Here is a 13055-nt window from a genome sequence, read left to right as displayed (position 1 = left end):
GAGATGAGGAACATTAGGGCACCAGATAAAGTAAGGGGCCGAAGAAATGTGCTGCTCCAAAGGTTTTTGGTTACAAAATGCCTTTTAGCCTTTTAGCGTGGTGCATTTTTCCTCGCATAAATCGCGTATAATGACATCACCACCTGGTAACAAAAACAGAAAACAATGGCGTGTTAAGCCTAGTTCATGCTACATTTTTCCACGTGTTATTACAGCCCACGCATGTGTCACGCCCGGTTCGTCCGATCCTCGTGTGTGCCACGCCCCCTCATTACCCACGTGTACTACCCTGATTGTTCACAGCTGTTTGATGTTGGTTTTGGCCTGTTTAGTGTATATCAGTCCACGTTTACCTCTGTTTCCCAGATCTGTCATTAACGTTCATCCTGTGCTGTTCTCCGTGCGCCCAAATAAACCCAATTTACCCGTATTTACGGCTCCGTTCGTCTGCTTCCCCGCTTCCTGCTTGTTTGCTTGCACATCGATGACACAATACATTTGTCCAGGGATGATCGTGGACCACAGATGTGCACAGCAGTGACATTTCACCAGACCAGCAGAGGGCAGGTGCATTGCAACAAACACAAATACAAGCAGTGCACTGATATTAGTAAAAGATCATGAAGCAAATTATGAAACTTACTAAGCTCGGGAGGTAATAGGTAACTAACAAAACTACTTATTTATAATAGGGTATACCATCTTGCTGACAAAATAAGCCCCCATCTCTGATTTTTTCAGCAAGATTTCAAAATGCTGGAATAGTGTTGCTATCGAAAAGACTGTCAAACCACCATATTCCGTGATAAGAAGTACAACTGTTACCATGACGAAGACAGCAGATCTTTGCTTTTATGGCTCTTTGTCACTTTAAATAGATCCTCTACACTCTGTAAGTATGCTGTGACTAAAATACTTCTTGATATTTTTTAAATAAAGCAATTGCACTTTTCTTTAAGCCCTGTGTCTTGGTGCAAATACAGTAATCAATTAGTTGATCACTTGATCACATAATTCATCCATTATGAAAACAATCGTTTTTCACAGCCCTTGTTTTAAGAAACAGTCAAATGATCATCATATGTACCCAACACAGAGTAATAAACCCAAAAGAACAAAACGTTACAGTATTTGCCTAATTTATCAATGTTAATACACACTGTTCCTGCAAAATGTCAAGACTACATTTACTATCCAAGCCAAGGTGTTCAGAGAATACGTGCAGAGCAACTAAAAGAACTGAAAAGTTAAGAGATATCTCCTCCTTTTTAAGTCCTGCCACCCCCCCTCAATGGAGGAGACCTTTATTTTTAATTTCCACTGCAAATAAAACACATTACATGACGCCACTCTGCACACACCCACCTATGTTAACACCATAATAATACATAGACAGACAAAAAGACAGACAGATGGACAAGATGAAACAAGATCAAGACCAAAGAGAAGGATAGACCCTGATGAACACCATCTGCTATACGAGAAACACTAAACAAAGGTACACGGGATCATACAATCAAAATCACAACCCAAAAACAAGCAATTCTGTTACAAAGCCTCTCAACGGCAGATTGGGAGGCTCAAAAACTACAGTCAGGATTAAAAAGTCAGAATAAAAAGCACTTCTTTCTGATTATACCACCTGAGATAAAGTGCTATAAAATGGCAGAGGCCTTAACGGCTAGCTTGCCCACATGCCTACGAGGACACAGGACTGGTATCAGGACACAGCTCCTAGGGGCATCCTGAATTCCTCAGAGAAAAACCAACACAGGGAACTGCTCATTAAAAGAACTCGCAGTACTGCCATATGTATATGCATTTATGTATAAATATATTCTTGGAGGCTGGGAATAGCTATGCAGTCTAACCTGGAATGAAACCTTCCAATTAAACATCGACATCCAGTGCGAAAAAATGACTGAATCACTGAAATTACTAGAGTGGCATCTGTGCAAGTTAATCCAGAGGAAAAATAAGGTCTGTCTGTGCCAAGCAGCCCTAGGGCCTGTATTACAAAGTGAGATTTGTTAGTTAGCTAGATAACTTGTCAGATTTAAGGTACCCCAGTTTAAACGGACTTTGTGCACTTACATTTAGCTCAGACTACCTTAAATCTGACAAGTTACCTTGCTAACCCCAAAATCCAGGGCCCCGGTGCACCAAGCAAAAGTGCCACATGGGCTTAGCTGCATCACAGCTAATTAGTAAGCAGAGTGGGCAGGTCTGGGTCACATGGAGGGCGAGGTGGCCGTGTGCCCACACAGCTCTGCTTCGGCCTGAAGCTCCCCCAGCACAGTGTCTCAGACAAACACCAGCTCAGGCTTCCCACAGGGCAAAGGTCACACGTGTGTTTAATATTAAACACAGAGATGCTAGACTAAAGCCCCCAGATCCTCATGGACAGCACACACAGTGCCGGGAGTTCACGGTTACAGCCAATATGTGTGTGCACCTGCCAGGGCTTCAGCAGCAGGCTGTACCCAGAAGGGACCCCTAGGGGGCAAAGCAGCTGCTCCAGCGAAAGCCTGACAGCAGCTCTCGCCCCTGCAGTCTCCATTTAGGCTGATGAACAAACTGAGGCCGTTTCAGCAGTTACTGGTTCCAGCTGTTACTGCTGGGTCATGAGCTCAGGATGATTGATTTGAAAGGCATCATAACAGACTAAAAGCGGTACATAGTGCTCCATGTCTGCTGCAGACAGATTCTATCAGCAGTGAGCTGGTCTCACTGCCCCCAGGCCTATTGCTCCCAGGTCCACCCCCAGCCCTACTGTCCCCAGGTCCGCCGCCCCCATCCCTGCCATCCACAGGCCCACCTCCCCCAGCCCGCCACTCCCACCTCTGCCCCCAGAACCACCGCCCCCAAAACCGCCACCAGACTTGCTGTCCCCAGACCCACCAACCCTAGGTCCACCCCCAGGTCTGCCCCCAGGTCCACTGACCCTAGGTTTGTGCCCCAAGGCCCGCTGTCCCCGGGACTGCCGCCAGGCCTGCCGCAACCAGGCCCAGCCGCCCCCAGACCCACCACCCCAGGTTCACTGACCCCAGACTTGCCGCCCCCAAGCCCACAGGCCCACTGCCCTCAGGTTCACTGCCCCCAGCCCTGCTGCCCTCAGGTCCACTGACCCTACGCTTACCGCCCCCAGGCCCATAGACTCGCTGCCCCCTGGCCTGTTGCCCCCAGTTCCACTGCTCCAGGCCTGCAGACCCCCTCACCTGCACATCGGGTGCGGCTGACCAGTGGTGGCCCCGGTCGCCCGGTCCCCCCAGGGCCGGGCCGCGTCAGCAGGGCGCTGATATGATATTCGGTGTCTGGCTCCAGGTGCCACACCTTGTAGGTGGCAGTGCTGACACCGTGTATCTCGGCCCAGGCAGAGTGGCCAGTGCGGTACTGCACCTGGCGGCGGATCACTGGGCCATCGCCCAGCATGGCGTCAGTGTTCAGCTGGATGATCAGGTAGGTGGGGCCGGCGCGGAGAAGCTGGGGAGGCTCGGTAGGGGAGGGGGGCACTGGGGAGGACACAAAGGGTGGGGGGGTGTTACATTACTGACACAGATAGACAAACATTCATATCTTTGTGGGGACTATCCATTCATTTCTATGGGCATAACCCTAATTCCAGGAATGACAATCTCAGCTGCTTCCCAGCCCCAGCCTTAACCATAAGTAACCAAACAAAATTTTTTTTTTATTTTTAATAATATTTTATTTTTTTGACTGCAGTCACAGATTTTTATAAAATTGAGTTTCCCCTTGTGGGGCCCGAGAACTGGTCCCCACAATGTCAAAGTTTTTATCACATTCGGTACTCTCACATGGAAGTTCCAAGTCCTGGCCCCAGTTTACAAGTCCCTGGTCTGTCTTGACCTGAAACTTTAGTAGCTCCTGGCCAGTGTCGTGTATCGCTTTCACATCGCACAACAGAACTAGGAACTAAATAAGCATGGGAGGCGCAAAAAGTACATAGGTTAGACTTCACAAATAATTTGAAACTACCCCCCCCCCAAAAACAATGAAGGATAAATAAGTAGTTTTGTTAGTTATTTATTAGTTATTGGGGGGGATCAGTCTCAATCAAAACAAGACACACACACTCACTTAACAGTTTGTAAAAACAGAAAATGATACTTCCTGTGAAGCCAAGCCATTATATCTGTGTTGTCTCAGAAACACCACATTCTGCTTCAGTGAAACAAAGATGGCTTCCCATCTTTATTGCCATACTAATTTGGCTTGAATTCTTGTCTTATATTTATCATAATTTGCCCCTGACTGAAAGCTTTTCCAGCTCAAGTTTCGGTGTGTAGCTGTAGCCAAATTCTAGGTCAATCAAATGCTCACAGCCAATAATAGCAGGGCCATATTGTAAACCAGGAGTAGGCAGGATAGGTCCACTGTCAGGACGGCTGCATTCTTGGCTGGCGCACTCTCTGCAAGACGCACCAGCTTCATATGGGAACACGCTTCCGTTTTGGCCCATTTTGTGTCGGAGAGCTCGGCTTGGGAAGCTCCCAATTCTTGATGTCCATAAAATAACAGCATAAACAAATTTGGGAGGGCTCCCGTTAAGACCCACATCATGTTTCAGTTCACGTCAGAGCAGCCGAAGGGAACATGGCAGCCTGCAGGGCTGCTTGAGATACAAACGCTCACTGGGAAGCCAGAGCCACATGGCAACAATTAGCATGTTATTGTTCACAGAGACACTGCATCTGCTTGCTGCCTGAATGCAGTGCCAGGGCCCTTCCTGTCAGCATTGTCTCCCATATAAATGTTCACACATAGTGCATGTGCTTCTGCCTGAATGCAGTGCTAGGGCCCTTCCTGTCAGTAGTGTCTCCCAGGTTAATGTTTACACACACACTGCATCTGCTGTCTGCCTGAATGCCGTGCCAGGGCCCTTCCTGTCAGCATTGTCTCCCATATAAATGTTCACACACACTGCATGTGCTTCTGCCTGAATGCAGTGCTAGGGCCCTTCCTGTCAGCAGTGTCTCCCAGGTTAATGTTCACATACACACTGCTTTGCTTCCTGCCTGAATGCAGTGCCAGGGCTCTTCCTGTCAGTAATGTCTTCCATGTTAATGTTCACATACACACTGGTTGTGCTTTTTGCCTGAATGCAGTGCCAGGCCCCTTCGTGCCAGCAGTATCTCCCAGGTTAATGTTCACATACACACTGCTTTGCTTCCTATGCCTGAATGCAGTGCCAGGGCTCTTCCTGTCAGTAATGTCTTCCATGTTAATGTTCACATACACACTGGTTGTGCTTCTTGCCTGAATGCAGTGCCAGGGCCCTACCTGTCAGCAGTGTCCTCCAGTTAATGTTCACACACACACACACTGCTTGTGCTTCCTCCCTGAATAAAGTGCCAGGGCCCTTCCTGTCAGCAGTGTCCCCCAGTTAATGTTCACACACACACACACACTGCTTGTGCTTCCTGCCTGAATGCAGTCCCCCAGTTAATGTTCTGCAATTGTTTTCTGCCTAAATGCAATATCAGGGCCCTACCTGTCAGCAGTATCTCCCAGGTTAATGTTCACACACACCGCTTGTGCTTCCTGCCTAAATGCAGTGCCAGGACCTCACTCACTGTACACACTCCACTGGGAATAGGGCCTCACCTTTCACGATGAGCTGGGCAAAATTGGAGACAGCGGCCCCCCGAGCCGAGGGGCTGACGCAGCGATACAGGTGCTGCCCCCCTGCTGCCTGGTCTGCCCCCCCCAGCCAGTCCACCATGAAGATGCCGACAGAGCGCCGGTGGCTCGTCTTCCATACCGAGGAGGCCTGCAGCACTGGCCCACTCTGCTCCTGCAGAGGAGACGCACACTGGTGTAAAATGTCACCCAGGCAGCCCTCTGGGCTCAGCACACGGTTTGTTACCCCATCATGCATGCTGTCAGCACATGCTCAGGTGAGAGACAGAAAGCGAGCAAAAAAAAAGAGGGGGAAAGGGTGCAGAGAGACAGACAGAGGGGGAAGGAGAGAGGGAGCGAGACAGGCTGTTCTGGGACTCAGGGTGTCAGGGTGGGGTCTAAGCATGACAAGGTCTCAGAGGCGGCTGCGGTGGGGCCGTCAGAGGCTGCTTCAGGACTGTCTGTGGCATCAGGGTGGGGGCTCTATGTGTGACAGAGGCATCTTAGATGACCTAGGTGAATGATTGTGAGAGACTGTGAGTGAGTGAGTGAGTGAGTGAGTGACTGGGAGTGAGTAAAAGAGCGAGTTGGTCACTGTAGGAGTGTGTGAGTGAGAAAATGTGAGTGAGTGAGTAAGTGTGGATCCAAGTGCTCCTAGAAGTCCAAAGAATGTCCAACAAGTACAATGACAATGTACCTGAATAAGTTACTGAGAGAATACATCAGCAAACATGCAACTGCACATGCGTGTCTCTACATCAATGTTCCTGAATGAGGTACTTAGAGAATACTTCAGAAAACATGCCACTTTGTATGCGTCTCTACATCAATGTTCCTGAATGCGTAACTCAGAGAATATGTCAACACACATGCAACTGTGCAGTGCCTTTGGACAAAACACATCCTGTTACAATATCTAACATGGGACAGTGCCTTTAACCGCACCCAACCCTTAATTTTTTTTTCCAAGTAACATCTTGTCCTGCCTCTAGGCTGACCGTCTCCTGTCCTGTTTAATGCCTTAGACCTTCCTCCACTCTGCACCATCCACCTCAGTCCTGCCAGTATCCACCACTCCCATTTGTATATCACATATCAACTCCCTGCCCGTCTCTCCCATAGGCCACAGCCACTGGATGTCCCCTCACAGTTCCATCACCCACCTCAAGTAGGAGCTGCTCCAGGTCTGAGGCACGGCCTAGCGCTACACACTGGAAGGTGGCATTCTGCCCAGCGTTCACCTCCACGTCACCCAGGCGGGAGAAGTGTGGCACCTTGTCTGGTGTGGAGAAAACATTGACCATCAAAAAACAACTGTGGCCAATCAGTACAGAGACTGCACCGAGCAGAGGACACGGACAGAGAGTCGCAGAGATGGTCACACGTGCATGGGGAGATATTGATGATATCTGTGAGATATTGAGATGGTCACACATGCATGGGGCCTGTCTGTGAGATGTTGAGATGGTCACACATGCATGGGGCCTGTCTGTGAGATATTGAGATGGTCACACATGCATGGGGCCTGTCTGTGAGATGTTGAGATGGTCACACGTGCATGGGGCCTGTCTGTGAGATGTTGAGATGGTCACACGTGCATGGGGCCTGTCTGTGAGATGTTGAGATGGTCACACGTGCATGGGGCCTGTCTGTGAGATGTTGAGATGGTCACAAGTGCATGGGGCCTGTCTGTGAGATGTTGAGATGGTCACACCTGCATGGGGCCTGTCTGTGAGATGTTGAGATGGTCACACGTGCATGGGGCCTGTCTGTGAGATGTTGAGATGGTCACACATGCATGGGGCCAGTCTGCCTGAGGAAGTCCAAGCTGCTCCTTTGGCGCTCACATGCCATCAGGTCACAGAATAATGGAGCATCAACATAAGTGGGCACTGGGTACAGCAGTGACCTGCAATACTAAGGCAGTCTTAACCTTGTCTGGAGTCAGAACAATGTATCTCCCCGGAAGAGTTCTTCAGTCATGAGCCTGCTATGGGAGATTGGGCTAACATTCCAGCCAGAAGAAAAGCAGGGTTGTTTTTACTGCAACTTAACGGTATCCTTGACAACCAACAGGAGAAGGATGCATCCCATGAAAATGCTCCCATGCCTGTGCTACAGTGGCAGCTCACTTCTGAGAGGCTCCCGTGGGAGCAGCCTGGGTGTGGCCACAGTCACGGTCAAGTCATTCCTCTTGGGACAGCTGGTGGGCCGCCGCTGTCATCCTGTCCCCCTTTCAGCCTGTCACCCGCTTCGCATACTTACGGCAGGGGTAGTTCAGCAGCAGGATGTCATCAAGTCCCACGTAGCCACGGCTCTCCTGAGAGACAAAGGCCTCAAACAGAACCTGTGTGAACACAGACAGACACAGGGACTGAGTGGAGTAGAGTTCGGCTGCAAGCACCGCTCTCAGGCTCTCAGGCCTCGCCCCACTCAGACTTTGCCACAGAAGGACATAGCCAGAGATGGGCGGGGTCTAAGATGGGCGGAATCTGAGATCAGCAGGGTTTGACAGTGGTGGACACTGAGATGGGCGGAGTCTGAGAGCAACAGGGTTTGACAGTGGTGGACACTGAGATGGGCGGAGTCTGAGAGCAACAGGGTCTGAGAACGGTGGGGTCTGAGAGCTGCAGGGCCTGAGAGCCCTACTGAAAGTCTGAACCGTATATTATTGGCTGAGTGTGCAAAAAGAAACGCGGATCACACTAGCTTTCAGGGACTCTGTAACATGGTGGGTAGCTGAAATTGTCCCTAAATTACCCATGATGCACAAGTGTATGTGACCTGTTATAGCCTGGCATCTCATTCAAAGTGTCTCATGCTCTGTGCCTTTTGGGACTGGCTTCCGGCTCTATGCACTGCATAAGTGATTATTTTTGTAAATAGCTTTTATACATTTTTATTTTTCTTTATTTAAATTCGATTTAGAGAAAGCACCATTTCTATTGCATCATTTAGACACACATGAACACTTGGCGACTGCCCTGGAATGGGGGTGAGTCCCAGTGCAAACTGCCAGCCAAGCGTCCCTGGATGCCCAGCCCCGCCCTGCCATCCCTGCTCACCTCCCACCGGGCAGCAGCAATGGCAAAAAGGGACATCAGCGTTCCAAAAAGGCAAACATGCAGCGACAGACTCATGCGACAGATCAACTGGTTTTCCCTGCTGCCCCCTGGAGGATGGGCTCCCCCTCCGAGTCTGGTTAAGGTTAGGGCTTCCTCTGCTGCCCCCTGGAGGATGGGCTCCCCCTTTGAGTCTGGTTAAGGTTAGGGCTTCCTCTGCTGCCCCCTGGAGGATGGGCTCCCCCCTTTGAGTCTGGTTAAAGTTAGGGCTTCCTCTGCTGCCCCCTGGAGGATGGGCTCCCCCCTTTGAGTCTGGTTCCTCCCAAGGCTTCTTCCTTCTGGGGAGTTTTTCCTTGCCACTGTCGCCTCTGGCTTGCTCTCTGGGGGCTTTGGGCGGGGATGCTGTAAAGTGCTCTGAGATAATGTAATGTTGTGAAAACGCACTATACAAAAAAATGGAATTGAATGTGCTGCTGCTGGCCTAGAAACTGCTTTCCACTATTGTTACTTGCATTCTCTTTAGTTATAATCAAGATTCGGGCCACTCATAGCTTTCAAAGTACGCTGACGCAGATTTTTAAACATCAGACGGGGTGGGCTTTAAGGCTGGGGGCCTGGCTCCTACCCATTCCCAGTGTTTTGCACAGGGGGGCACTAACTTCTGAGAGGTTCCCAAGGCAGCAGCCCGAGTGGGGCACTAACATTTGTTTCATTGGCCAATCGAGAGCGAGAGGAGTACTTAAAGACCAGACACAGGTATATCCTGTGCAGAATCGCCCCCACCTGTGCTGTTAAGATGACCAGAGCCTCACATTAGCTCTCCACTCTAATCACCCTCACAGAGAGACAGACGCACACATTGGCGTACGTATCAAAACGGAGACCTTCCACTCATTTCCATGGGAAAAACCATAATCCCATTCACAACACCTTTAACCCTGACCCAGCCCTAACATTGACTTTTGGCATTTTTACTTTTTTAATTGCATTCACAGATTTTTATGGAATTGAGGTTATCCAAATGGGGACCTGAAAAATGTCCTCAAAAGTAAGGAAGCTTCACCGCACTTTGGGGACGTTTTGGTCCATACAAACTTTTGGTCTATACAAACACACGCGCACACACACACACACACACACACACACACACACACACACACACAGAGTGTGGGTATGTGGCTGGGGAAGAAGACAATGACATATTTTAGGAGAGCAACGTCCATGCTCATTTATAGTGACACCATTCAAAGTGAAAAGGGTAGAATAAATCATGATTCGACATACGCAATGGCTAGCTACATTAATCATCTGCCTTAAGCATAGCTACACCAGCTAGCTAGCCAGTAAAAAAGTACACCAGGCAAGTTGATTGACCATTTTTCACCAACCTCTGTCACAATGTAGCATGTCAGAGGTAAATGATGGTAGGCACAAGACACGACTGTATCATATCATGTCAGTCTGCCAATCAGCTAGCAACCAAGCCTTATGATGTAGCCAAGCTACGCTACATTAACCATCTGCCTTCAGCATAGTTATGGTAGCTAGCCAGCTATTTTACGAGGCTGTAAAGTTTAGTGCCCATTGCATTGCGAATACAAAAATATGGAAGTACTTACAAGACCATACTCCCCAGCAGCATTTCTGAACTCTCTCACACCGGGCCAGTGTAACGGCTATCTGGTCTGGGCAGCATCATGGAGCCTCACCTGGTAATCACTGGGCCAGAAGGTGCTGATGGCCAGCTCCACCTGGTGCCACTGCCGGCCGTGTGAGCCGGAGGCGTTCCAGACGGGGCTGCCTAGGGGCCCGCCATTCACACGCACGAAGACGCGCAGGGCACCGGGGCTGTGGCCATCACGGCTGTACAGGAAGTAGCTGAACTGAACACAGTGTGTGTCGTTCTCACTCAGTGGGCGCAGTGAGAGACGGGCGCGCGCCCCCTCGGCATGCTGGGAAGAGTTCACCAACATGAATGACCCTGCAAAGCACAAAACAATGGGGTTAGAAAAGCGGACTTAAACAGCGGCCGCTCTGATCTTTGTCACCATCATCATCATCATCGGCCGCACTGTAATTATGATATTTTTCTTAGACGGTGAGGAGAGTGGGGGTAGATGGCATCATCCATCATCAGTCACCCAAAGTTATGAGAGTCTACAGCGCTCCTTGTTCCCCGCAAAGCTATAGCTTGTTTCTTGCCGTTATCGTTCTCTGTTGCCAGCAGGCAGACTCTGCAGTCGTTAACACCCTCCGACTCGTAACAGCAACACCAGCACAACACTCATCCGACATTCTTAACCTGCCAAGACTCTTTTATCTTTGCTGTTCTGTTGTGTTTTGTTGAGCCTCTCCCTGTTCCCTCCGTTTATCCCTGAGAATGATTTACCTTAACATAACTGCCAACTTTTGTCTTATATTATTAGAGGGGATTTGGGGAAAGGCAGTTTGGGGGAAGTGAAAACTTGCTTTATTAAAGTATAGGCTACGTGGTGGATGGGATAGTCTCCATCACTCCAGCCAGTTCTTCAACAAGGCCACATATTATTGGTCTTATATTATCAGAGGGGATTCTGAGAAATTCAGTTTGGTGGAAATGCATAGTATGACCACTGGAGGGCTGAGGCAGGCTATCAAGGGATTCATTACATCGATGCATAACTCCAGGGCTGCAGTCTAAATCCCACTCTAAGCCCCAAGAGATGCAGTCAGTCTCAAAGCTCCTCCAGTAATCTGAGCCTCTCAGATTCCTCAAGAACAAAGCAGTGATAAAAATTATGGTGAAATAAATAGTGCAGCTGCATGTACAGTACACGGGCTAAGGTGGTCTGAAACAGGATGTTATGGAACAAGAGTGTGAATGACACGTTTGACCTGGCATACTGCCCCACAGTGTCAAAGGAGTGCTGTCCAAGGCAGAATCTCAGCAGCTTCACCCCTCACCATGAACCGGCTGCCACACTGACCCCTACTGCATGGTCATGAACCGGCTGCCACACTGACCCCTACTGCATGGCCATGAACCGACTGCCACACTGATCCCTACTGCATGTTCATGAACCAACTGCCACACTCACCTCCACTGCATGATCATAAACCAACTGCCACACTCACCTCCACTGCATGGTCATGAACTGGCTGCCACACTCACCTCCACTGCATGGTTATGAACCAGCTGCCATACTGACCCACACTGCAAGGTCATGAACTGGCTACTACACTCACCTCCACTGCATGGTTATGAACCAGCTGCCATACTGACCCACACTGCATGGTCATGAACCGGCTGCCACATTCACCTCCACTGCATGGTTATGAACCAGCTGCCATACTGACCCACACTGCATTGTCATGAACTGGCTGCCACACTCACCTCCACTGCATGGGCCAGCAATAAGAGGCCTGACCTCACTGTTCCCACAAATGACACAAACTTGTGTTTGCAGTAATATGCTGCTGTATGGTGGGCCTGCTGCAATGCTTGGGTTTACATGGTGCTGAACTGCCTGGCATGAAATGTGTTCATGTCAGCACCCAGCACAGCTGACATCCAACAGGAGGCGTAATCCGCCAACTAGATGCTCGCATTAGTAACCTTTGGACAAATGGCCAAGCTGTGAAGATTCCAGAAGATTTCAGTGAAAAGCAGAATTCAAAGTTAATATATTCAGACTCCAGTCTCTGAATCTCTGGCAGGGCCCTGATGTCCCAGGAGGAGCCACCTTTTCTGGAAGCCTCCAGAACACTTTAGTGCGGCCACAGAGAGCCGACGTCCACAGGGCTTCTCAGACAGCCCCTGCATCCATTTCTCTCTTAACCCTTTTCAAGATTAAAGGCGGCTTGCACTTTGCAGTTTTAGTCTGTCTTCACTGTTTTTGTCTTTCACAAGATCATTGTTTCTTTCATTTCTTGTTTAGTTTGAGCTTCTTCACATTTAATCCATTTTGAAGGTCATTCCAGTGTTATAGGGATGAAGCTCAGTTGTGGCTTCAGCAATCCAGAGTATAACAAACATACTGCAACATTATCCTGAAAAGATTAAATATTTACCAATGAGTACGTATCCATGTAGGAAATCATGGGATGTCTATGTGAGAGCAACCTTGTGGGACAGCCCACATTACAGCTGACACCACAGAGCAGAGAGAGTGGCTGAGCAGAGCAAGCTGTTAAGATGATCTTATTAAGTGGGCACATCTGCTAGTGGGTGTGTGAGAGACAGGAGAAAGTCAGATGGATGTCACAGCAGCATAGCGGGAGCCAGAGAGCTCTCTTCACTTTCTCAGTAAGTATTTGTGTGCAGTGGTGCTGTCTGACCAATACACGTACGCAAGCACAGCTGATCCATGC

The 13055-nt window shown here is 49.3% G+C and overlaps 1 protein-coding gene across 9 annotated transcripts in view; it reads right to left on the bottom strand.

Annotated features, from left to right (window-relative positions):
• The window catches only part of LOC111839739 (receptor-type tyrosine-protein phosphatase U-like), a 79862-nt gene that overhangs the window by 32166 nt on the left and 34641 nt on the right, over positions 1-13055 (bottom strand). For all 9 annotated transcript variants that reach the window (XR_011984914.1, XR_011984915.1, XM_072705504.1 and 6 more), the window contains exons 3-7: positions 10415-10686; positions 7909-7990; positions 6807-6922; positions 5629-5818; positions 3219-3512 (exon numbers count right to left, since the gene is read on the bottom strand). Coding sequence is in view for 7 of the 9 variants with exons in the window: in XM_072705504.1 (XP_072561605.1) it covers positions 3219-3512; positions 5629-5818; positions 6807-6922; positions 7909-7990; positions 10415-10686 (954 nt within the window). In the remaining 2 variants the exon portion in view is untranslated. The remainder of the gene's footprint in view (positions 1-3218; positions 3513-5628; positions 5819-6806; positions 6923-7908; positions 7991-10414; positions 10687-13055) is intronic.

The sequence above is a fragment of the Paramormyrops kingsleyae genome, chromosome 23, assembly GCF_048594095.1.
Source record: "Paramormyrops kingsleyae isolate MSU_618 chromosome 23, PKINGS_0.4, whole genome shotgun sequence".
Lineage (NCBI taxonomy): Eukaryota > Metazoa > Chordata > Actinopteri > Osteoglossiformes > Mormyridae > Paramormyrops > Paramormyrops kingsleyae.
The sequence above is the reverse complement of the archived record's forward strand: the minus strand, read 5'-3'. Positions and strand labels throughout refer to the sequence as shown.